Source organism: Mustela erminea, chromosome 1 (assembly GCF_009829155.1).
Source record: "Mustela erminea isolate mMusErm1 chromosome 1, mMusErm1.Pri, whole genome shotgun sequence".
NCBI classification, from domain to species: Eukaryota; Metazoa; Chordata; class Mammalia; order Carnivora; family Mustelidae; genus Mustela; species Mustela erminea.
Window position 1 is genome coordinate 207,808,877 of NC_045614.1, and position 24,805 is coordinate 207,833,681.

Below are 24,805 nucleotides of genomic sequence, written 5' to 3' on the forward strand. Positions count from 1 at the left end.
AACACTTAAGCAACCATCCAATTTCAAGCACGCTATGATTTTTCCTCTTAAGAAAATATTCGCCTTTCCATTTTTTTCCCGCGTAGGCGATACCACACGGTCCGAGAGGTCTGAGAACAGGCGCCCTCAGATCCTTTGGCACAGAGATCTTCCCTTGAGATGGTGAACTGGGGGCCCCGTGGCTCCTGTAGGGGCCTTTTTGGGCAGGTTATGTGGGACCTACTGGTATGGACTGGGGCAGGGAGGGTGGGAGAGGGGAAGGAGATGGGGGCCGGGTGGAGGTGTGGGGGGGTGTAGGGTGCAGAGGGAAATCATGAGAAAAAAACATGAAATCATAAAAACCAGAAACAAAGGAAGAGTTAACTGTGTCCACAAGCAGCATCCCCGGGTGGTTTGCCAGTCCCCGGGGTAGGTTCTGGTTCTCCGTCTCCGAGCCTAGAGCCTTGAAGAGTTTTCGGTGCTCTGCCTGGTGGGGGTTCTTTTTAGGAACGCTCCTTCATGACACAGCCTTAGCCAGCGACTGTGGGGAGAATTTCTAGTGGGACCTCTTGACCCAGGGTGTGAGTCACTTCTTGGACTTAAAAGACTCCCTTTGCGCCCTGTCCCGTCTTCCTCTGTTCCTGAACCTTCTGGAGCGGTTAGAGCACTTATGTGTGTGCAGGTGGTAGCCCATCAGTCAAAGAGAAAACACAGTCGTGAAAGCAGGTATAAATCCTGCCGGTTGAGGAAAAAAAGACAGGGGTTTTGTTCAAGACACATGGAGCCCGTCTCTGGCCACTGAGCCCTGTGGGCAGAGTCTCCTGTTTGGGGGACGAGAACCGTAATATTCATGTTGAAGTTCAAAGGAGAAGCCATGATCTGAATTCTGGGGGCCAGCAAAGATGGAGGAAAGATGTCAGATGAGGACGAGACACTGACGTCGCTGATCACCTGTCAGTTGCCTGTCAGTTGCCGTAGCCTGAGGATCAAAAACGTAAACACGAAAGAAAAGCTTTGGAGGCATCGGGCTCTTCTTGGCTTTTCCCATTTGCTTCATCATCCGAGAACAAGGCAACGCTAGGAGGTCGCTGAGCTGTCTCCTCGCGTGAGCGTCCAAGCCAACACTCAGCATCGTCTAAATCGTCGGGGGTATGGTTTTCCCTCTTCCAATCCCCACGTAGGGCTACGTGCATCGGGAGCCTTTTCCAATGACTTGCATAACATGAAACATGGAGCTGAAAAAAGTCAAGTCTACATGGGGGGATCGCATGTCACCCGGGGTGACGCTGACCCAGCCAGAGAAAACGGATCTCCTGTCTGCGTTTCACACGTGGCCCCTGGAAAGCCAGATTGCTGACTCCGAGGCCTCCGCTCATTCTCTCTTCTTGCCTTTAGTCCTAGAAAGCGAAGCCTCCCTTTTTTTCCTAGATGACTCATTTGCAAGGTTTGGTGAAAATATGTTTTGGTGCAACATCGTTTTAGCTCTAGCTAGATCTTACAGTGAGGCCTGAGGTCCGATGTTTCCAGGCTTGAGACCCGTATTCGGAGGTTATGGTCTGCAGCTGCCGGTGTTCCTTTGGGATCCTGACTGATGTGTCAGCCCGAGAGAATGTTTCCTGTCCTGCTGCCTTCTGGTTGTTGGTTTTGTTGTTGTTGTTGTTGTTTTTGGCTTTGTGGGTTTTTTGTTTGTTTGTTCTTTGTTTGCTCGTTTTGTTTTTGTTTTTTTTCCTTCCTTCTTCTGTTTCACAGTTTTCTAACTCGGAGGCGGTTTTGTCTTCCCCTCTTTGCAGACTTTGGTTTGAGCAACTGTGCGGGGATCCTGGGCCACTCCGACCCGTTCAGCACGCAGTGCGGCAGCCCGGCCTACGCCGCGCCTGAACTTCTCGCCAGGAAGAAATACGGCCCCAAAATCGATGTCTGGTCCATGTGAGTTATGGACCGTGCCCTCCTGCCGCGTCTGCTCTCCCTTTCTTACAAAATAACCTGAGTATTCGATGAGAAGGGTATCGTGTTACCTGCTCTGGGACAGATATCCAGCGATTCCTGGGGCCTGGCTTCCCACCTCTGTGCCTTCTGGTTGGTTCTGCACAGACCACCGGAGAGGCTTTTGCCAAAATTCATTCTGTTGCTGGGGAGACAAGAAAACAGGGTCCTGAGCTCCCAGAATTCATGTTCTGGTTTCAGGAGTCACTCCTGTGGTTTCCTTGCTTTAAAATCATCTCGTGGCTTTCCAGGGGTCCCAGAAAGCAAGCCGCCTGGGCCTCCTGCCCAACCCTCCACTCACGAGTCCTCAGGCACGTTGGCCTTTGTTTCATCTTTCCCAAGTCTGGGCTTTGCACCTGCTAGGCCCCGGGTCTGGAATGCCATTTCCCAGATCTTCAGGTGGCCTGTCCATTCCCACTTTCTGGTTTTAATCCAGTGTCCCCTCTCCTCCCCCGCAGAATGCATCGCTGAGTTCCCTGTGAGAAAGGCCCCCACGATGCTGTCTCCTCACCCTTGCATAGCCCTCGCTAGCACCCATGGCAGCCTGGCATATTATGGTTTGTGAATCCATTTAGTGTCTGTCTCCCCAGTCGGGAAAGGATGCTGCGTGAGCACGGGGACCTGATGGGTCCGCTCCGCCAGTGTCCCGCACAGCGTGGGCCTCCTGGGGCAAACTCAGTCACCGCTGAAGGGATGAGTCAGGGGTTGCCGTGGCGTTGCTGAGTCCGGGTCCCCATGGTCCCCATGGTCCCCACGCCGAGTGAGCCCCTCAGCATCAGGTGTGCATGGTACAGGGAGCCGAGCAGAATCCTGGATTCCGGGGTGGGGATCAAGTTCCTGACTGAGGAGGAGGTGGGCTGCAGACAGAGGGGGGGCTCCTGATTAAGGAAGCTGACGATGAGGGCGGCTTGTTTGAACCCAGAGTGTGTGGACCCCATACATTTCTGGAATTCCCCTACTTCTCTCCCTTCTCGCTACCTGTCCCTCGTCCTGTTTGGAGGAAAGGGAACCTTTGCCCCATGCATGGTGTATGGCACTTAATCTTCACGGGAACCCAGCGAAGCTGTTACTGTCCACTATCCCCATTTTATGGAAGAAGAAACCCATCGCAAGAGCTAAAAATAAAATTTCTTAAGGTCACGGGGCTACTAAGTGGTGGAGCTGGGGATTGAACCAGGCAGACTCCGGGGAGGGGGTCCTGGGGGGGGCTACTGGAATGGGTGGGGGTGGGGGCAGGAAGTCCCAGCAGAGGAAGCCTTCTCCTCGAGGTGCCCTGGGTTGTTTGGTCGGCATTGGTGACTCACAGGCTCTTTATTCTGGGCCCAGAAGGGCCTCAGAATCCTTCTTAGCACAGTGTCGGAAAGCACTGCCAAGGGATCAGAGCCGAGCCTTGAGGTGAAATCCATTCTTGTCGCTTTCAGTGCTGAAGAACTCTCACACGTGTCTGGTGCATGTAGATATTTATTAAGGGAGGAATATACATGTTAGAGTCTGTAATCACCTTCTCTCCTTAACAGTCGGGGAACTCACTTATGCTAAATGGAGAGCTATACCAGGGACCCTTGGTGCACAAAAAATAAAATTAAAATAAAAAGGCTGTGGAGCACAGGGAGCCTGAAAGGCCAAGAGGTTCCGAGGCGTGATGTTAACAGGTGGGTGAGCGGGATACGGCCACGGGAATGAGAAGCCGGCAGCCGGAGAGCCGGTGACAGTGTCCTCCTCGGCCCTGCTGTCCCTGGGATGGAAGGATAGGTGTCAGCACAAGTTGTCATGGTGACAGGGCTCAGCCTACAAAGAGGGACCTTTCCGCTCCGTGACTCGCAAAGCAGGCAGCTCCTCGCTGTCTAGAGGCGTTGGTAGGGGGAAGGAGCCTTGTGGATTGTCAGAGCCTCAGGGAAGCTCCTGGGCACGTTTCACCAGCGTGGAACCTCTCGTCCCCTTGTGCTGACTATAGGATGGGAAGACGCTGTCTCTCCTGGTCTGGGGAAATCCAAGGGGCAATGAAAGGCACCAGCTGTAAAAGGCAGCACAGGGTGAGGGTCAGGCGTGAGCTCAGGCTTCTTTCCTGCCCCTCCTGCCACGTCCCTGGACTTGAGAAAGAAAGCTACATTTAGGGACCCCAGGGGCTCTCTCAGTTTTTGGGACCCCATGATTCAAAGAAAGGGGTGTGGTCTCCTGCCACCCGTCGTGTCCCCCTCCGTCTGCCAGAAGTAGTGATTCCATGGGGAACGCGGCATCAGAGGAGGGAGGGTGGAGGGGAAGCTGCGGGAGGGATGGGGGTGACCCGGAATGCTCGCTCCCCTCCCCACGCCGGCGTCTGTCACCACTGGGCTGTCTGGAGCTGCTGGATGTTTCTCCACTCACCTCTCACTTGGTTGCTTCCCCCGCACCCCGCCAAAAAGGTGATTTGCAGCTTCAGGTCTTTTGAAAAGCTCCTATCAGGCCTCATTCTTGGTCCTGGTGTCAGAGATTGATGTGTGGGGAAGTCTTTGACAGAAAGTAACACGCCCTATACTCCTTGGTCTTTCGTTGATTGTGGCATAGAGCTCTGGATCCCAGGTAGACCAGAGACTCCGTGTGCTGGTACCCTGCAGGGGGGAGTTGTGGGAGTTGTGGTCTCTCCCTATTTAGCCGAGAAGGAGTCTGTTTTATTCTTATAACGAGGTTTCCCTGGGGGAAGTCTGGGTTAGCTGACCCTGGAATGTTCTCTAGGGGATGAGGTCACAGGACCCATGCCTAATTCACAGCGATGGCATCAGTGAGGCCCCTTTTAGAAGCCGTTTAGAAGCTTAGAAAACAAAAAGAAGCCATGTGAGCCAGAGATAGCTTACCAGCAATTTTTTCATTTGGCAAATACGGGTTGAGCCGGGCACTGTGCCGAATTCTGAGTGCACAACGGGGAGTAAAATAGCCAAACAGCCTTGGTCAGTCCCTGCTCCCATAACGGTCATTATTAACGCTCATGTCCCTCAGACGGAGTGACAGGAAGTGCTCCAGGGGCTTTGCAAGATTAACTTATCTCATCAACATTAACTTATCTTATCAACAACCCTTCAAGGGAGGCTCTGTGATCCCACTTTACAGATAAGGAAACTGAGGCCCAAGGAGTCTTGGGCTCTCAGGCAAGTGGCACTGATAGTGGGTATAGAGCCAGGATTTGACCAAGCTGGCTTGACACTAGCGTTGGCCTTAAACCGTCACTTTTCACTGCTTCTACTTCTACTACATTGTGCTTCTTCTCGTGGGGTTTACGTTCTAGTGGGGCAAACAGACGGTTTTTAAACAAGCTATAATCTGGGTGTGGGAACGGCTGTGGAGGAGGCAAGTGGGATACAGCAAAGAAGGATGGGGGTGGCCTCCGGGGAGGAGACCTCAAAGCCAGATCCTTAGGATGAGTAGAACTGAACTCTGGGGAGGGGGAGGTGTCAGGGAGAAGGGTCCAGGGCACAGAGAACAGGATGTGGCAAGGCTGGGTGGGGGTGGGGAGGGGAGTTGTGGGAAGGGGTTTGGGGTTTTGCCCTAAAGGTCGTGAGAAGCCACTGGAAAATTATAAGCAGGTGGGTAACAACGTGTTATGGATTGAATTGGGTTCTCCTCCCGAAAGATATGACAGAGTCCTAACCTCCAGTGTCTCAGAATGTGATGCTATTTAGAGAGAAGGTCTTTATAAGGGTAACCCAGTGAACATGAGGTCATAAAATCCAGTCTGACAGATGTTTTTATAAAGGGGGAAATTGGGACACAAGAGAGTCACAGGGGGACGCCATAATGCTGCATCTCCAAGCTGGGAAATACCAGATTGCCAGAAACCACCAGAAGCTCTGGGAGCAGCATGGAACAGGTTCTCCCTCCTGACCCTCAGAAAATACCAACCATGCTGACTCTCTTGGCTCGGACTTCAAGCCTTCAGAACTGTAAGATAATCAATTTCTGTTGTTTAAGCTCTGAAATCTTAGGAAAGGCCAAAAGTAAACTGATGAGTCAAAATTTACCACTCCAGATCTCAAGAGCCGTTCTCCTTCCCAGGAAGTAGGAAGTGATTCCTGTACTGAATCAAGCTCACTAACAGACGAATGAAGTAGACCAACGGAATTCTTGGTCATCCCTTACCCAGCCGAGTGGAAGCCCCCATCAGCCACCCAGCTGAGAGCCCCATGTGGTTCGACTGTAAATCCAAATTCTCAAGCATTGCTGCTACCCATAAGTAAGTAACAAACCAGCATAGAACAGCAAGAAGTTACTGGATATATGAAAACCAGAAACAAAGAAGACCAAAAAATATGCAGAATTTCATTCACGTGATGGTGGAAGGTTCCCCCGGGAGTAAGAGAGGGCAAGCCCTAGTGCATGAACGCTTTTCAAGAAGCGTCTGTGTCATATTTACTAACCTTCTAGTGGGCAAAGCAGGCTGCGAGGCCAACCTGGAATCAAGGGGAGAGAGAGAAGCTTCCACCCTGTGATGAGGGGAGTGGTACAGAATGTGTGGATTTGGGTTTTTGTTTTGTTTTGCAATCGAACACACTTATGGATTGCTATGGACTGAACTGTAGCCCCCCCCCTCCAAATCCATACATTGAAGCCCTAATTCCCCAGAATTAGGAATTGAAGTGGAGCCTTTATGAGGTCATGAGGGTGGAGTGCCCGTAATGGGATAAGGGTCCTTAGAAGGGAGAGTCCAGAGAGCTTGTTTGCTCTCCGACAGTGAGGACAAAGCAAGAAGGTGACTATCTGCACACCAGGAAGAGAGCCCACCACAGCCCCGCCATGTTGGCTCCAGGCTCCAGAACTGTGAGAAAATGTCTGTTGGTTGAGCCACCCCATCTGTGGTATTTTGTCATGGTGGCCTGGAGCCACTAACACACGTACTTGCCTACTTGCATTACCTGTAAACAATTCCGGCTTTTCAGGGGGCCCAGCTGCATAGCTGGGTGAGTTCAAGAAGCCATCAGAGGAGAGTTTAATCTGCGTCTGAGGCATAAAGTGGAGTTAGCCAGGTGGAGGAGAGGAGAGGAAGATTTCCAGGCACAGGGAACAGCATATGCAGAGGGAACAGCATATGCAGAGGCTTGAAAGTATGAAAACCTGATGACGATCATTCTTGATCCTGGAGAAAATGAAAAACTTCAGAACCTTCTTTAAGAGATTAATTTTCCACTGCTTTGGGGTGTTGTGTCTGAGATACTGGTTGGGTTTCTGTTTGGTGCCCACGACTTTGCTGGCAGAGTTGGAAATGGAAAACCCAAAGAGAATTTAATTTAAAAGGCCGTTTAAGAAGGAGAGAGAAAATGGAACCAATTTTCTTTCTGGGTCAGACACTGTTATTATAAAACATCCTTTTTATCGTTCTGAAACAACAGAATGAAGAATTCACTTCTCAAATCAAGAGCAAACTTCTGCCTCCTAGAGGTTTGGGCTTTGACGGATGGATGGCGCCTTTCTCCAAGACTTCTGGGACTGACTTCAGAAGAAAACCAGCTTGTCACTCATGGAAATCTTCGGAAGGAGAGCTCTTTCCATTAATTGGGCCCCCAGGACCCTCCTCCTCTAGTGAATCGGGCATTAACAATGTCAGTTTACTATTTTCAGTGGTATTCATTTTCATTTGAGTATCTTTCAAATCATCCGTGTCTTACCTTTAATCGAGGTGACTGGCATATCTTGATCTCTAGTGAACTTTGAGATGTCAGACATGAAACCAAAAATGTTCATTCTGTGGTAGTGAACCATTTTTTATGGTTAATTGACTTTTCCTCAGAGTGGCATATATGCTAATTGAAAAGAAAAAACACTAATCCAGATGTACTTTTTAAATGAAAAGAATAAAAATTAACTTTATTTTCAGAACATTACAGAGCCCTTTTGAGAACTTTGGTGAATCTCTAAGAGTAAGGAAAATAGAAATTGAGAGTCCAATCCCCAAAACATTGGAAATGCTATATTGTTTCAACCAAAGCTGCTCTTTGCTCTCCTGGGAGTGCCTGGTTGGGGGTGAGAGTGGGAGGGGGTGAAGTATTTATGTGAAGACCTGTGCCTATTGGAGGGTGGTGTACAACACACCCAGACCACCACCCCAGTCTCTCTGAATCTCTTTTCACTTAGTGGGAAAAATCTCTCCCCAGTGTTGTCCCTTTGGGTAGACAAGTTGGCTGAATGGGAGCCATCTTGTTGCCAGCTCTGCTCAGGCATTTAGGCTTTAGACTCTGGTTTTTTTTTTTTTTTTTTTTTTAAGATTTCATTTATTTATTTGACACAGAGAGAGATTACAAGCAGGCAGAGAGGCAGGCAGAGAGAGAGGGGGAAGCAGGCTCCTTGTTGAGCAGAGAGCCCGATGCAAGGCTCGATCCCAGGACCCTGGGATCATGACCTGAGCTGGAGGCAGAGGCCTTAACCCACTGAGCCACCCATGTGCCCCTAGGCTCTCTTTTGTAAATGCTGACAGATATCACCAGCTACTGCTAGTGGTCCAATGGGGAAGAAATTGCATTTTCTCTCCATTTATACCCCCTCAAAATGGCAGGAGAAGGAGGTAGAAACAGGAGACCTATGACTTCTTTTGGATTGCTTAGGGCTTTTGACTTTTACCAGACAGATTTCCTTTAGCTTCTAAAATTTTTCAGTTATAAAATCTCAGGCTTTTTTTTTTTTTTTTTTTTTTGTAGCTAACCTGTACATGTAAAAAGAAGAGGGAAAGGAAAAAGGAAAAGGGAAGGAAAAGTGTTAAAATCCACAACAAATTGCTTTCTTCATGGTCCATTTTAAGGAGCAGTCATGAAGTTTGAGATTTTCCAAATGGACAGATCTGTTCCCACTCTACTTTCAAGGCTTTATTTTATTTTTTAATATTTATTTATTTGACAGAGAGACAGAGATAGAGAGCGAGAGGGGACAGCAGCAGGCAGAGGGAAAAGCAGGCTCCCTGCTCAGTGTTGGGCTCTGCACCCCACGTGGAGTCTGCTTGAGAATCTCTCTCCCTCCCCCTCTGCCCCTCTACTGCCTCTCTACTAAATAAATTTAAAAAATATTAAGCAAAAAACCCATTTGTGATTCCTGGGGGCCCCATGTCTGCCACGGAACAGCTAGAAAGCCCCTGGACCATATTTCAAAAGACACATCAGGAAATTCTGAACATGTCTGGGGACTCCTACTAATTCTGTGGGATTACAGAAGTTTATAAACTGCATTCCGCATTTTTCCCTTGGTATTCTCACATACTTCTGAAATGTCAGAGGGATGAGATTTCCCTTTATCCCAATATTAAACATGTATGAAAAGCCTGGAGGAGAGGAAGGAAGACGCTCGATCTAGTTTCTTTATAAAATCTCCTGGGACGAAATGACTCTTCACGTAGATTTCCATTATTAATTTGGCAACAGGATACAATTGTATAACAATTGTAGCTTTGTATCTGTGGTTTTTAAAAGTTTAGTGATGAAGCCCGTCACGTTGATCAGGCACTGAGTCTGTACCAGGCCCAGAATCCAGTACTTTCTGGGGCGTAGTTCATTTGACCCTCATACAGCCTGAGAAGGAGGTACTGTTGTTACTAATGTTTTGTAGAGGAGGGACCCTGGATGAGACCGCGGGGTTCTCTTTAATGACTTGTAACTATTTATGCTGATGATAAAATTCTCCAAGCGACATGAAATTCTGAGAGTCGGTTTGGTAAAAGAATTGGTTTTTATAAAAACCACTCGCTCCATCGCGGTTGGACTCCTCTGCCTAGGGTCACCAGCACTGTCTTTAGAACAAGCATCTGTTTCCTTTATCTGGGGTCTCAGCCGGATAATGGAGAAAGGTGGTGACCGGAACGTCTTCTTTTGAAGCCATTTGGTGGCAAGCAGATGTCTCAAAGACACCTTGAAGAAAGGAACTTTCTTCTTCTTCTTTTTAAAAAGATTTTACTTATTTATTTGAGAGAGAATGAGAGAGCATGAAGGGGGAAGGGTCTGAGGGAGAAGCAGACACCCCGCCGGTAGAGTGGCAGGGAGCCCGATGTGGGACTCGATCTCAGGACTCTAGAATCATGACCCGAGCTGAAGGCAGCCGCTTACCCAACTGAGAGCCCCAGAAAGAAACTTTCATAAAGGCTTTAAAGTTGGTCCTCATGTTACATATTACGTTCATGTTACATATTATGTCCTTCAGTCGGATTTCCCTCCATGATGACCATAATGTCCTGCCTCCTACAGAATGTAGCACTATTTTATTCTCCCCACCTGTGACAGGAAGCTCTATGTCCCCTGAAGACAAAGGGAAATAGAAAAGGTCATAGGGCAGCATTCTTCAAATTGGAGTATCTTATACTGTTCTTAAAAGGGAAGAACATTCTTGGTAACCCCTGGCATTGACTTGAACTCTTTTTATTTAAGAGTTGAGTTATTTATATTGACTTGAGTAATTTATATTTTATTTAAGTGTTGCTTAATGTACTTGAATGTACGCTACACAAGATTAAACTCCTTTTGTGTACTGCCCTGCACAAATAAAAACCCCAAACTAATTTACAAATTAAATTTAACCAAGACTGAAAGAATCCCCAGATAGCCAAATGGGCAGCATTAGACAGGTGCCGCGAGAATAGAATTGCTCTAAGAGGTCTGGGCATAATTCTCCTTGCTGGGCACAGGCACTCTGAGCTGCTCGGCCCTTTGCTGTGTGGTAATTCAACTCTCCCTCCTCCCCCATTTTCACCCTTCCAGTGGCTTCCAAACCTGACCTTGCCTCTGAAGCACCTGGAGGGCTTGTGACAACCCACAGCCCACAACCACAGCCCTATCCCCAGAGATTCTGGGCGGGGTCCCAGAATTTGCAGATCCAAATTTCCAGGTGATGCTGTGCACGTTGGGAACTCCCCCTCCCAGAGTTCATTTCTGTTCCTTCCTCATTAGTCTGTGATTATAAGAGTGCTGTATTTGGGCAAAGGTTGTGTATTAGTAAACACAAATGCAAAAGCAAGCTCGGAAATCCAGTGTGTACTTGGTTCTAGGATGGCCATCCGATGGCCTTGGTTGCGACTTGTAGGATATATATCGCCAAAAGAAACTAAAAAATAGAAGCCCTGAAGATGTGTCCTATATACTTCAGTTTGGGAAACACTGTACCCTTGGGTATTATAAAACATTTACCTGTTGGTGGGGGGAATGATATTGTGTAAGTACGAGGCTTTTCAGGTCTAGGTGTGAATATGAAGACCAAGACAAAAGTGCCCAGACGGGAGCAGGGACAGAGAGGACCAGTCTTGTTCCACAACCAAAGGGGAGAAGAGAGAGACCGTGGCTTAGTACGGGGATGCCTTCCTCGTGCCTAGAGTTGCCCTGAATGGAATGAGCTGCACTGGGAAGGTTGGAAACAGCGGTCTTGAAGGTGGTTCAGGGGTCCCCAACAAGAACTCTGTGGATGTTCTGGGAAGGTTTCCTGTTCTAAAAGCCACGTGTCCAAGACCTTTCGAATGCAGAAATTCTACAGCTGGGTTGGCGGGGGGGTCTTCTTAGTTTTCTCTCTTTTTGGTCTCCAAGAATCCTCCCAGCCAAGATGTTTAGCTCTGGCTCAAACGTTCCCACGATGCAGCCTTGCAGGATGAGTCCTCCAACGCGTTACCAGCCCTAGAGCTCCATCCCGGCGTCTTCAGTTCTGTCACCATTCCCACCATTGGGCCTGCTTGCCAGGTTTGGGGACAACTTGGCACATTTCCTTCTGATGTCTGTCACTCACTAGCCTTTCTCTCTCTGGCCTGCCTGTCCCTCTCGCTCAGCCGTCGAGAGCAGCCTGCCGATTTACTGCCCCAGGCTCCTGCTCCCCATTCTGAGCCCCTAAAAATCACTTCATACCAGATGACTGCTCTCCAGATTGTCTGGCTGTGAACTTGTATTTGCCCAACATCTATTCCTGTCCTGGGGAGGGCGTTCCACCAAACACACAGGGAAATGCTCTCTACATGGCTCTGTGTACGCCTGGTTCATTCTTGTCTCCGGACCCTCTCCACCCAGCTTACCATCCCCATCCCAAAGACGCAGAAGCTCACTCAGATACTCACCCCTTCCCCAAGAGGCCACCTGTCTTCAAATATTCATTAAAGACCTCTTTCTCCCTTAATTGAACGCCTCTGTGGTCAGGAGCGGCAGAGTTTCTTAAACCCCCTGCACATTCATCTCTGCTTGAAGAGATTGTGCTTAAGTCACCTGTTGACTTGTTGACTGTCTGTTCCCACAGTCTAAGATGGCGGGGCCTTGCCTGGTTCATGGCTGCCCAGTACCTCTACCACTTCCCCGGGGCGGAGAGCCGGCCAGCAAGTGTCTGTCGCCTGGACGTTTATGTATCTCTCTCCGTAACTCCACTGTGGGTTGCAGAGGAGGAACTGGGTCTTAAGAGTTATGCCTGCAATTTGAGAATGGTTTCTGGCGGGAGCCCGTGGGCTCTGTACCTGCCGTCATTGGGGCACTGTAATTCGGAGGTGCCTCCGTGGACTTGGGCCCCAAGGGTCTTCGTTTCAATCGGTCTCATTGGATTTGTTTTCACTGGAAATCCTATTGCCTGTTTTTAAAACATAGTCCCTCGGGCCCTTTTGAACACTTGGGACCTCTTGGCGAGGCAGCCATTTCATCCCCATCAGGAAATCTCATCAAAATGATACTGGGTTTGCACATCAGGAAAATAAAACTCCTCCCAGAAGATGTTGCCATTGGCTTTGGATATGAGCAATTAAGCCCACTCAGAAGGTCTTCCGACCACATCGGAGCTACGGGGGCCAGGGCTCAGGGCCAAATCTCACAATGAAGAGTGGTATAAAAAATAAGAGCGGAGACAAACCATAAGTGACTCTTAATCTCACAAAACAAACTGAGGGTTGCTGGGGGGAGGGGGGTTGGGAGAAGGGGGGTGGGGTTATGGACATTGGGGAGGGTATGTGCTTTGGTGAGTGCTGTGAAGTGTGTAAACCTGGCGATTCACAGACCTGTACCCCTGGGGATAAAAATATATGTTTATAAAAAATAAAAAAAAAAGAAAAAGAAAAATAAAAAAAAATAAGAGCGGGAAGGAGACACTCCCGCCCCCGCCCCCCCCCCCCCCCCCCCCCCCCCCCCGCCGCCCGTGGAATTCTCTAGTTACAGGCGCAAGGAACAACAGGCCAGTTTGGGGGAGGAGACTTTTGTTTTGAAGGGCTGACCGGGAACCAGGCCTGCCAGCTGGGCTGTGACTCCCCCCCCCCCCCCCCCGCCCCCTCCCCCCCATGCAGGGTCTTGCCCTATATTTTTTGGTGTGCCTTCCTCCAGGCTCCACCTTGTGAGCCATCCTTGGAAGACCCCATAATGGCAAGACTACTTTCCCTCATGTTAGCGAGCATGTTCACTCATGCTAGCATGTTCCTAGCATGCTTCTGGTATTTTCCACAGAATTTCATCTGGACTTCCTTCCAGAAGGAAGGACATGGTTTCCCTTCCTTAGGGGGCAGCTCTAGAAGTTCCTTAGCCTCCTTTGATCTCCACAGTCCATTGTCCAAGTCTTCTCAGGCGAGCTTTTACCCATGCCTTTCGCTTTTGCTCCTTCACCGTGGCGCCGAGTTTTCTAGAAATAAGGCCTCTTGAGGTCAGCATGAAAGTGACGGGGCTGAAACTTTGCCAAGCCTGTGCCCTATTTGTCTTCCCCTCTCGGGAGCCTCATTCTGGTCTCATGCTTTGGTGTCTCTCTCTTTAGAGGCGTGAACATGTATGCCATGTTGACCGGGACCCTGCCTTTCACGGTGGAGCCTTTCAGCCTGAGGGCTTTGTACCAGAAGATGGTGGACAAGGAAATGAACCCCCTCCCCACCCAGCTCTCCGCAGGTAAGGTGCCCGCTGCCGTGACTCCCGGGTTCCAGGACTTGTGTGCCTATCCGATTTGGTCTGTCCATGAAACAAGTATTTACTTCATAGAAATGGTATCAGGCCTTTTCCTGGGATTAAATTCTGACTCAGGGGTGGTTGAGTTTCCCATGGCTAAGCCACTCTTTGTCTCACCTTGGTCCTTTTCTTCTCCGTTATAACTCTGAACCCCCAACTTCCTCCTTCCTCCTTCTACACAAAACACACTCATCGAAAGGATCTTGGAAAAATAATTGCAGCCTTGATTGTTTTAAATCTCACCATATTATAAGGTTGTCTTTGAAAAAAGCATTTGTAATCACATTTCTATTGTGCTTTCCTCGGTCAATTCCCTGTAAAGAAATACTGCTTTCGTTCGAGTTTGGTCTGTGATTTGTTTCGCTATTTGAGGTTTGGAGCCTGGTTGAAAGGTTTAAATATATGTAGTTTCAGTGACTTGATTAGACTGAATCGTCAGGTGTGTTTGGCAAGTACTCTAGAATTTCAGGTGTTTCACGTTTCAGTAAACGGGTCGCCTTGAGATTTGGTTTCAGATCCAGTAAATTAGCACAGTTCGTTCCTTTGTTTGGGTCACGATTCACTTCAAGTTCCTGGCTTCACGTTGGCCCTGGCAATCATTTAATTGGCTCCTTAGAATAAACAATAAACTCAGCTTCACTGAGATAAGGCATGTGACCAACCAACAATAAAAAAAGGTAATTATTTCAACTTACAATACATGGTTTAAAATATAGAATTTTTATTTTATCACTGTTAGGTATTTTTTCTCTTGAGTTTGTAAGGCATCCATGAAACTGACCTTGAATTTATGCTTGCCAAATGGAATGCAAGCTGAAATGTGTTCTTGTATTTAATGACCTAATTTGGTCTGTACTTTCCCCTTGGCTAGGGAGGGTAGAATCTCTTTGTACCCTTATGTCTAGAAAAGGCAGACAGAGCTCACTTTGGATCCCGTGGAGACCCTAAGGACCTAGAGAAAGGCTTCTCGTTATTTTAGTCATGATAGGCCGGGCTGTGCTGCAGTAACAAATAGCCCCCAAATCTCAGTGGCTTCAGACGACAAAGACTTCTTTCTCCTTCATGCCACACATCTGCGGAGAACTGAGTCCAGAGTTGGAGGATTCCACCCCTCCTAGTCAGTTGGGGTCCCAGCCTGCTGGAGCAGCTACCATTTCAAACATACCAGGTCCATGTGGAGGAAAAGAGAAGTCTAGATCATATCTTGTTTAGCAATTAAGTCTCCCACCAATGTGCTTTGTAAAGTGTGTATCACCTGGCTTCACCCTACTAAAAGGGATGGGGAAATACAACCCAAGTGTGTGTCTAGGAGGCAGAAAATGGGTAACATCTGTTGAACAGCGTGAGTGTGAGCCACGGGTTGAGGGAGGAGGAGCAGATGCTTTGGCCCATGGTCCCTGGGATGGGCTGTGCCGCAGGACAAGGGCAAGTAGCTCAGCAGTCCAAGAAGTCAGTCTCCTGACTTTAGAACTGACATTGTTTTGGGGTGCCTGGGTGGTGCCATCTGTTAAGCATCCAACTCTTGGTTTCGGCTCAGGTCATGATCTCAGGGTCCTGGGATCGAGCCCCGTGTTGGGGTCCCCGCTCAGCACAGAGTCTGTTTGAGATCCTCTCTCTCTCTGCCCCTCCCTCTCGTGCTCTCACTCTCTCAAATCAATATCTCAACCTTTAAAAGGCAAAGAACCAACACCATTTTAACCCCAGTAATTTTACCCAGACTTAGCAGGCTGGGCTCTGAGTGTTTTCTGATTGTGGAAATTAAATTTACCTTAAATAAGTAAAAGCTCCACCCTGAAGGTGTTTAAAAAATAGTTCAGAAGAAATTCCAAAGAAGATATATTAGAAATGTTCTGAGCAATTTTAGCATCATTGGGGTTGGCTCCAGCTCTGAGCAGACAGCTTTGACTTTGGCCTTAAGCTCTGTGTGTGCTTTTTAAAGATCTTCACATTCCTAAGGGACTTTGTTGTCTTGACTTGTCAAGCGTGAACAAGGAAGAATTGCATTTCTTTCTTCCTCTTCTTCTTTTTTTTAAAAAAGATTTCATTTATTTAAGGGCATCTGGGTGAGTTAGTCGGTTAAGCGTCTGCCTTTGGCTCAGGGTCCAGGGATCGAGCCCTGTGTTGGACTTCCTGCTGGGTGGGGAGTCTGCTTTTCTTTTTTTTTCTTTTTTTCTCTCTTAAAGATTTTTTATTTATTTATTTGACAGAGAGAGAGAGATCACAAGTAGGCAGAGAGGCAGGCAGAGAGAAAGAGTGGGAAACAGGCTCCCTGCTGAGCAGAGAGCTCGATGTGGGGCTTGATCCCAAGACCCTGGGATCATGACCTGAGCCAAAGGCAGAGGCTTAACCCACTGAGCCAACCAGGCGCCCCGGGAGTCTGCTTTTCTGCCTCTCTCTCTCTCTCACTCTCTCTCTCTGTGAGAGGGTCAGGGGGAGAAGGACAAGCAGACTCTTTGCTGAGTGTGGAGCTCCACCCAGTGCTCAGTCTCAGGACCCCAAGGTCATGACCCGGACCTAAACCAAGAGTCAGTTGCTCAACTGACAGAGCCAACCAGGCTCCCCCAAAATTGCATTTCTATATTTGATTTTCCAGTTAAGGAATCCAGACTCCTTCCCTAACCTTTTTTTTTTTTTTTTTTTAAACTATTGGGATATATAAGTATTTCTCCTCAACAAGGGCACATGCCAGCTATCAAGCGTGGTGTTTGCTCAGGGAATCTAGGCTGCTGACTTGGGTTGTCCAAATGTATGTCTCTGGAAGGCAGCCCATAGATCCGCCCACCTGCTCACGGATGGGACTTGACCCGAGCCACTGGGGCCCTGAGCTCCACGCTGGCCCTCTTATCTTGTTTACACAGTGAAGGATCCCACTTTTGGAGATGAGCCCCTGGCCTCCTGACAACCCCCCATTTCTCCAGCCCTTTGCCTTTTACACCCTGCCGGGTTTACCCCTTCTTCCCAACCAGCCTGGCCCACTTTCCTGTATGATACCATGTGGTACCATCTCGTTTATATCCAGAAATACTCACTGTCCAGCAACAAGAGTAGCTGAATGGCCATATGTAAGTGCTTTTCACATTATCCCTTTGTTCTCATAATAATCCTGCAAGGTAAGTACTCTTAGTCCCAGTGTATCAGTGAGGAACCTGAGTCTCAATGAACTTATGTAGCTTCTCTGTTTTTGATTTTATGTCTGCTCAACTCCCAAACCTGGGTTTTCCTCCTAGACTGGGCTGCCTCTCTCCCTTTATTTTACTGGGTATAAGATGCTTCCCTTCCCCCCAGATTTGGGTGAATTATTTATTATTGCTTTTATATTCTGAGTAATGTCAGAACTGGGATGTCCAGATGTAAATATGCCAGTTTCATTAAGTCTCTCACCAACACCCTTATTTAATTAATTTTTTAAGGATTTTATTTATTGATTTGAGAGAGAGCGAGCGAGAGAGAGCATGTGTGCACAATCGGGGGGAGGGGCTGGGGAAGAGGGAGAAGCAGACCCCCAGCTGAGCAGCAGATGCTCAACCGACTGAGCCCACCCAGGTGCCCCTCACCAATGCATCTTTAATTTAATGACTCTGTCACTTATATCTGCAATGATCTCTATCCATCGACTGTATTGTAGTACTCTTTTTTAGATTAAGTTGGGAGCATTTTTGCTGAGTTGGAAGAAAAAAGACAGTGTTACTGCTTTTGTGAGTCCTTCAAGCGTGCTTTCGAAGAATTGCCCCTCATCTCCACCACGTAGCTTGGAAACTGAAGCTTCTGGGACCTTTCCAGTTCTTGCTTCCAGACAGTCTCTCTCGGCTTGTTGGCACTTGGCGCATCACAGCGTCGGGAATGCCTTTCATGGCTTACATATTTTTCAGACAGCTTGTCTTTACATCTCTACATCTCAGTGATGGTGCTTCCACATTCCAGACAGTCATTTCCAAGCAGGAGAATTTTGTACCATGAAGTCAGGGAAGTGAAGCCGAAGGGGAGGTGTTCCCAGTTGCAAGGGAGATCTCTGAGAATCCAGCGCCAACGGAGATCTCTGAGAAGGTCCAAAGGCCATATAACTTGTTGCTTTTGCCTTGGAGGTGGTAGGGAAGGAACCTCGAGTGGGGAGAGGACTCCACTCGTGTCTGATGGGCTTCCCTTCTACAGAAGGTCCCGTGGCTGTGTCTGTGGCCTCTAGCCCTTTCCCTAGGTACGGTGTCAAGGTGCTCACACACATTGGTCCAGACTATGGAAAGCAGACGCCTCCCGGAGGAAAGTAGGTTTTGCACCAGAGAAGTGTGTGTTGCATGTGATATGGGGCTCAGAGAGAGAGCTTTCTGTGTGGGTCATCCCTACCCTGGGGCCTGAATGGAGACCCCAGTGACTAGCTTAGAAGAGCGGAGAGCCATGAGAGGCTGTGCCCGCCATGGCTTTCCAGGACAGTGGAGAATTTTAATCCCTCTTGCTCATGAAACATTGGGATTTTCAAGATCATTAAGACAAACTTTGGAGAACTCTCCTGATATTTTCAAAGTCCTTTTTGGATAGGAACGCAATGTCGGTGATGTCCAAAGAAATAAAATTCATCAGTAAAGATCAGAACTCAAATTACTTGTGCTCATCAGCAATTTGCGAAGATGGCGAGCGCGTGGTTCTGAAAATAGAACAGAAACACACATCCAGTCTGTTCTTAGCATTTCTGGTTAATCATACTCTGAAAAAGCCTGGTGGTAGCCTTGCTGTACAGGTCCTTTGAGGGTAAGCTACAGAGATGTCTCAGAAACGTTGTGAACTCGCAGCCTCCACATTTCAATTGAGGAAGCCCACATCTTTTTTGTTTGACCCACAGACAACCCTGATCAGGTATCCAGATGACTCTTGCAACGTTGGGGAGTGAAGGGAGCTAGAGGTTCCGGAAAGAGGAACTTTTTTTTTTTTTTTTAAAGAGATCTTGCTTTTCATACCACTGAAGAATATTTTAGGAAAGTTTTATTTGGAGACCCCACTATAAAACTCAGAGTATTACATGTTCCTCATGTGCGAGCTGGTGTCTGCACTTATTTTTACCCACGCTGTTCTTAATGAGAAACGACCTTCTGGTGACCACACCAACTGGATGAGAGCCCACTGGGGGGTTACCGGTGGCATGACCAAGTAAAAATTGTTTCTTTCTTTCTTTTTTTTTTTAATATTTTGTTTATTTATTTGTCAGAGAGAGCAGGAGAATGGACAGAAGCAGGGGAGTGGCAGGCAGCGGGAGAAGCCAATTAGGACTGTGTTCTGGAGTCTATTACTTGGTATACGGGAAATTGAATATTATAGACAAAGCTATGTAAAAGGATATTTTTTTGTAGTGCCAAGATGATATGACCATGCTCCATAAAAGAAGGAGCATAGAATGAAAAGAAAATAGTAGCCCCACAACTCAAGCCAGACAGACCATCTTCATTTGGAAGTAATCCCTGGCATTTTACCCATATGTGGTCATGTGTATTCTGCTAGCAGTCCGGGAGCCTGTGACCTTCCTGTGAATTATATGCATGTTCTCCAACGTCATGCCATTGTCCCACATTGTTAGAATCTTCAAGGTTGCAAATACCTACTTAGAGATGAACCAGCTTCCTATCCTTAGTGCCTGGGTGGACAGCAGGTGCTCTGTTAAAAACTCATCTAATGAAAAGAGACCCAGGGCTTTTGAAAATGATTTTCGCCTGGGATGGAAAGGAAAGGGGGCTGGGAGGATCATATAGTTTGTCAGTTGCTTCTCGTACTCTTTTATTACATACCACGCTCAGCGTAGCTGATGTGACCACAGCCAACTTTGGTCGGCTGCAAAATAAGGACAGCCTTGAATGGCGTACATCTTGCCCAAGCAGCCCCTTCATTTTGAGGGAAAGCACAAAAGGAAAGGGCCCATCAAGTAGACATGGGTTTACTGGAACTTTGCACACAAACGAGGTGTTTAAAACTTGGGGGACTGTTAGAGAGTGTTCTTACACTTTCCCTCAACCTGGCTCTCTGATCGGGTTGGCTGTGTGGGGTCTGGCTGGTCTGGGCACCGTGTTGTCCGTTCAGAGTCTGGGGACTAAGTGGGTGGCCAAGTAAAATGCCTTTAAAAGAAAGGACCAGGGGCACCTGGGGGGCTCAGCTGATTAAACGTCTGACTCTTGATTTCAGCTCAGGCGTGATCTTGGGCTTGTGAGATGGAGCCCTGTGTCTAGCTCCATGCTGGGCGTGGAGCCTGCTTAGGATTCTCTCCCCCCTTTTCCTTCTGCCCCTCCCGCACCCTAAAAAAAAAAAAAAGACCGGAAAGCAAGCAGGACCTCTCTTAGTGTCTTGAGACTGTGTGTTACATGGTGAGGGGGCAAGTTAGAGGGTATAATTTAGAGTGCCTTTACCCCCTGGTTCTTTTCTGAGTACTTACTCAAAAACCCACCTTGAGGACAACCATTTTCTCTTTACTTGCTTTTATCCCTTCAAGCCTGGAAATAGAACAGCTCTTGGGCTTATCTTTAGAGACGGGCTGCGAGATTGGAACACAGGCTGTCCTGGGACGTGCAGGACACGGGGAGACCCGAACTGGTTCTTGCTTCACCGTGTACTCTTGGACAGATATCTTAAGCTCTTGGGACTTGAGGCACCCGGAGATCCAGGGAATAGACCAGTGCCGGCCGTGACTCAGGAGAGGGGGTGGACCACCTGCCTTGAGTCTTGGGGGCATTTGTGTTCGGCCTGTAACATGGGTATGTTTGCCCAATGTCTTCCCAGGCGCCATCAACTTCCTGCGCTCTCTCCTGGAACCAGATCCTGTGAAGAGACCCAATATCCAGCAAGCACTGGCGAACCGCTGGCTTAATGAGAATTACACGGGCAAAGTGCCGTGTAACGTCACCTATCCCAACAGGTAACCAAGTACACACAGAGTGGACCCCTTCTAAGGCCGGATGGGGCTGCCTTAGGAGCCCTGAATCCTTCTAGACAGGAAGTGGTAGGTGATTTAAGGAAAAGCTGTGTTTTCTCGTGGCAGCCCACCCCCCACTCCGTGCCCGCATACCCTCAGCACACGAGAGGAAGTGTAGATGGGGCCATTCCATGTGGTTGTGCCGAGCGTGCCCGGCTTGCGACACCCAGCAGGGGTGGGTGGAGGCTGGAATCCACACCACAGTCCCCTTGTCAGACTTGCCCAGGCGACTTGCATCTTCAGAGTGGCCCCTCCTTCTAATTCACATAAAGGGACCATTAGGACTAGCTGTGGCCTGAGTGAGTGTGTGTGTGTTTGAGTGCGTCTGTGAGGGTATCTGGTTGTGTTTGAGTGTGTGTGAGATCCATTCCCGAGCCCTCCTGCCAGGCTCAGACAGAATCCAGTGGGACAGTCCCTCTTCCCATTCAGACCGCCCCTTGGGCCCTTCTGCTGCTGCCTCTTTGCTCCGATGTTGAGTTCCTGCCTAGAATGTTGGGGACAGGAAGAAAAGGCAGTAGAAGGAGACTGTTGCTTCAGGCCATGTTTCCCTGTGGACTTCCTGTGAGGGCTTCCCCTTCACAGCTTCCAAGAGGAGAATGCTTCAGGCGAGGCTTGCAGACGGGGATCCACAGCGTGGAGACCCTGAGGGGCACCTCCACACACGTCTCCACTGTTGCTGTGCTGACTACAGATTTGAAAACTAGTACAAGAAAACATTGCCTTGTGCTTTCTGCCTACTCACTGGACATATTGTTAACTTCCCCGAGTAAAGGCACAAGGCCCCTCACCTTGGTTTGTTGACAGCAAACATGAAGACCACATGGGTCAAATACCTTCCAGGCCTGAGACCCACGCTCTAGGGCCCGGGCCTGGTCACTCTGGTCTGAAGCCCAGATGCTGATGAAGGGGTACAGATATTTTCAAAATGTCCAGAAAATTCTAGAAACATCCATCAAGCTGTAAGAAAGCTGTCACACTGAGTTCTCCAAATTGGATGGGCAAGCAGGGCTCTGTCTTGGGGAGAAAGTTCCTAAAGAATGTAAGAGGCCACGGGTAGAGTCTGCCTCTCGTGCTACTGAGCCAAATTTACCCTCCCTGTGGCCGTAGATGAAGTGGTTTCACTCCATAGCGATCTAGAATTCTAGCAGTTGACTCTTGAGATGTAATTTAAGCAAAGTCTAGGTTACTTAGGTTACCAAGGGAACCTGGAAATAGATTGCTGGTTTCCAACACTAGCTCCACTTGGCCCGTATCTGAAACAGACACCAGAAATATTACCTCAACGTGAGATGCAAAACAAAGCCGAGGAGCCATGCCTCATTACCTGTGCTCGTGAAAGACGGCAGCACACAGGTGTGCTTTCTCTTAGAGGAGGGGGTGCTGGTGGCAGCCACATGAGTCATTAAGCTAATGTAATCACTGCCTAAATGAGCGTAATCAATCCACTCAGCATGGCAGCTGTTCAGAGGAAGCAGCGCTGGTATTGGAAATCCAGTCTCCCCCACTTCCCATCGTCATTGACAAAAAAATCATACCATGGCGTCTCATACTATAGTTTCCCATGGGTGGTAGTCAGTATTTGTAAATTCAAACTTAAATGCAAGGATCCTCCACTGGTTTTTGCCAGGTGAGCAATTTTTTGCTTTTGGACTTGGGTCAGAAACTTAAAGGCCGCCCATGAACTAGTTGGCCTGTGAAAATGGTTAAGATCATGTATATTAAAAAAAAACAACCACTTGCTATTTTCTGTTTATACATGGCCCACTGCTCATTTTGTACCAGAGGCAAAATCATGTTCCGTTTAAAAGTTTTAGATTTAAAGAAATTTAGAGATTTAAAGAAACTCTTGCAGGAGGTTGGTTTTTTAGTCTTGACTTTGAAAAATGTGTAAGGCAAACAACAACAACAACAACAACAACAAAAAAAAAAAAAAACAGAAAGAAAAAAGAAAGAAAAATTAAAAAGAAACAGTGCTTTTGATAGTTATTTTTCTGGTTTGACCAGAGCACAGATAATCGGGGTCAGGGCGTGTGATCAGGGAAAGGAATACAGACTATATCATAAAGTACATTTTATAGCTTCCTAACAAGCCTAGCCTCAGATGTCATTATTTTAGATGTCGTTAAAATGTTTTACTTTTGGGAAAGAGTGAAAATACGGGGCTTATGTTTTATATCACTCTTCCATAAAGCCTTCTGTTAAGTCATTTCGGCTTCCAAGTTGATCTCCAAAAGGCAAGAGGAAAGTATCTTTAAAAGTCAACTTTTTATAATAAATATTCATGCCAGTCAGTCAACAGTTTGCTGTGCAGGGAGCCAGCCTTTCTGTGCTAGGAGCAGATATCGCCCTGCTCAAGCCTGGACAGTCTCCCACTGTCCACTTAGCTCTGGGGGTGGGTGGGAGGGAAAGGAAGTCATTGGCTAATGTTCTGGAATGTTTTACTAGGGTCTATATCGTTCAAACACGGGGAGATAGTAAACAATTAAATAACTGATATTGCAGACTTCCAAATATACATTTTGCTTACTGAAAATGTTTAATACTCCCAGCGAACGGAGTCGACAGTGTCTTCTGGCAGAGCTCTCCTGTTTCTGAAGACAGGAGATATGAAGGGCAGAGATGGGGTGCCTGACCCTGCTTACTGCCCCCTTCTCACCTCCATCCCCCAACCTCACCCTGGAGGCACCCCTCTTCCTGATGGCTCTCCCTTCCCGGGCTTGCTCTGGGTAGAGGGCGGGGTATGGGACGTGCTGCCCGAGGATGGCGTGGTGGTTGATTGGCCAGGGGCGGCTCATGTACCCGTGATCTGATTGGCCAGGGGTGAGGCCATGTGGCCGTGCTCTGATTGGCCAAGAACTAGGTACAGGGCCGTGGTCTGATTGGCCGGGGCAGGGCCACGCCCACACGGGCATTGCTGGGTAGTTTCCCAAATGGAGCCTTCTGCTTTAGTAAGTGCTTTGTCAAAGTTCATTTGCATTCTTTTTAAACAAACGTTATTATTATTATTGCTTTTTTACCACTAGTCATTCCTACCCCCCTCCCATCCATTATCGAGAATTTGATTTTGTGGCCAACAAGGAGGGGAGGGCAGATTTTGTGGTTCCTTGGGTGCATTCTCTGAACGGCACTTACGTGTCTAGCGAGGGAGTGTGCGGCCATGGGCGACACCATGCGGGGTGGAAGGTGGGCCGCGGACCCAGGTCTGCTCTTGCCCCTCTTTTCAGCTGGCCTGTAAATCCCGCAACCAGTTTCCTCTTCTGTATCATTATGGGCTTGTCCTGTGTAGTTTCTCGGGGTGTTATGGTCTGAGGTCCCATAAAAAGTGTCCTGGGACCCTTGGTGGAGGGTCGGTGGGCCACAGAGCTCTCCGGCCGGTTGTGCTTGCCTTCTGCTCAGACTGCCCTATTTATAGCTCTCTTATGGGATTTAGAGTGTTCTAGTTGATGATGTACCCCCGCTGCCCTCACACACGTGCTACACGCCCCAGCCTGCTTGCTTGTTCTCCGCAGCCCTTCCTCGTGTCTGTCTCTTTGAGAGCTGCTGAGTGTAGAGGTTTAGCATCCAGACTCCGAGCCAGACTCTACCTGAGGGTGCGCTCCTTCTTGCCTGTGGGAGCCCGGGGCAGTGCACTTCACAGCTGCCGGCCTCAGTTTGTCCCGTCTGTAACATGGGGATCATCATAGTACCCACTCATAAGATTTTCATGAAGACTAAATGAACGAATGTCGTCTGTTTCCTACTGGAATGTTGACTCCACAAGACAGGGACTTGTTGAAGGAATAAATAAGGGAATGAGTGGATAAGTAGATAAATGAATAACAAGCATTCAGTTCTAACCAAGGAGTTTATCTTCATAATAGTCCTGCGAAGAAGCTCTAATCTGTCCTCCCGGAGCACCCTCCTTTACACCTGAGCCCCCAGTTCCCTCTGTAAATGCAGGGTCTCACACTGTTCCTTTAAACGCAGTATGGTTTGGCTCGTGAATGTGCTCCTTTCCGAGCCCAGCTTTCACCCAACTCAAGTG

At 48.2% G+C, this 24,805-nt stretch overlaps 1 protein-coding gene across 1 annotated transcript in view; it reads left to right on the forward strand.

Annotated features, from left to right (window-relative positions):
- Positions 1–24,805, forward strand: part of HUNK (hormonally up-regulated Neu-associated kinase) — a 98,490-nt gene that overhangs the window by 54,231 nt on the left and 19,454 nt on the right. Inside the window, exons 4-6 of the mRNA XM_032353743.1 lie at positions 1,770–1,905; positions 13,654–13,781; positions 20,589–20,724. Coding sequence (XP_032209634.1) covers positions 1,770–1,905; positions 13,654–13,781; positions 20,589–20,724 — 400 coding nt within the window. The remainder of the gene's footprint in view (positions 1–1,769; positions 1,906–13,653; positions 13,782–20,588; positions 20,725–24,805) is intronic.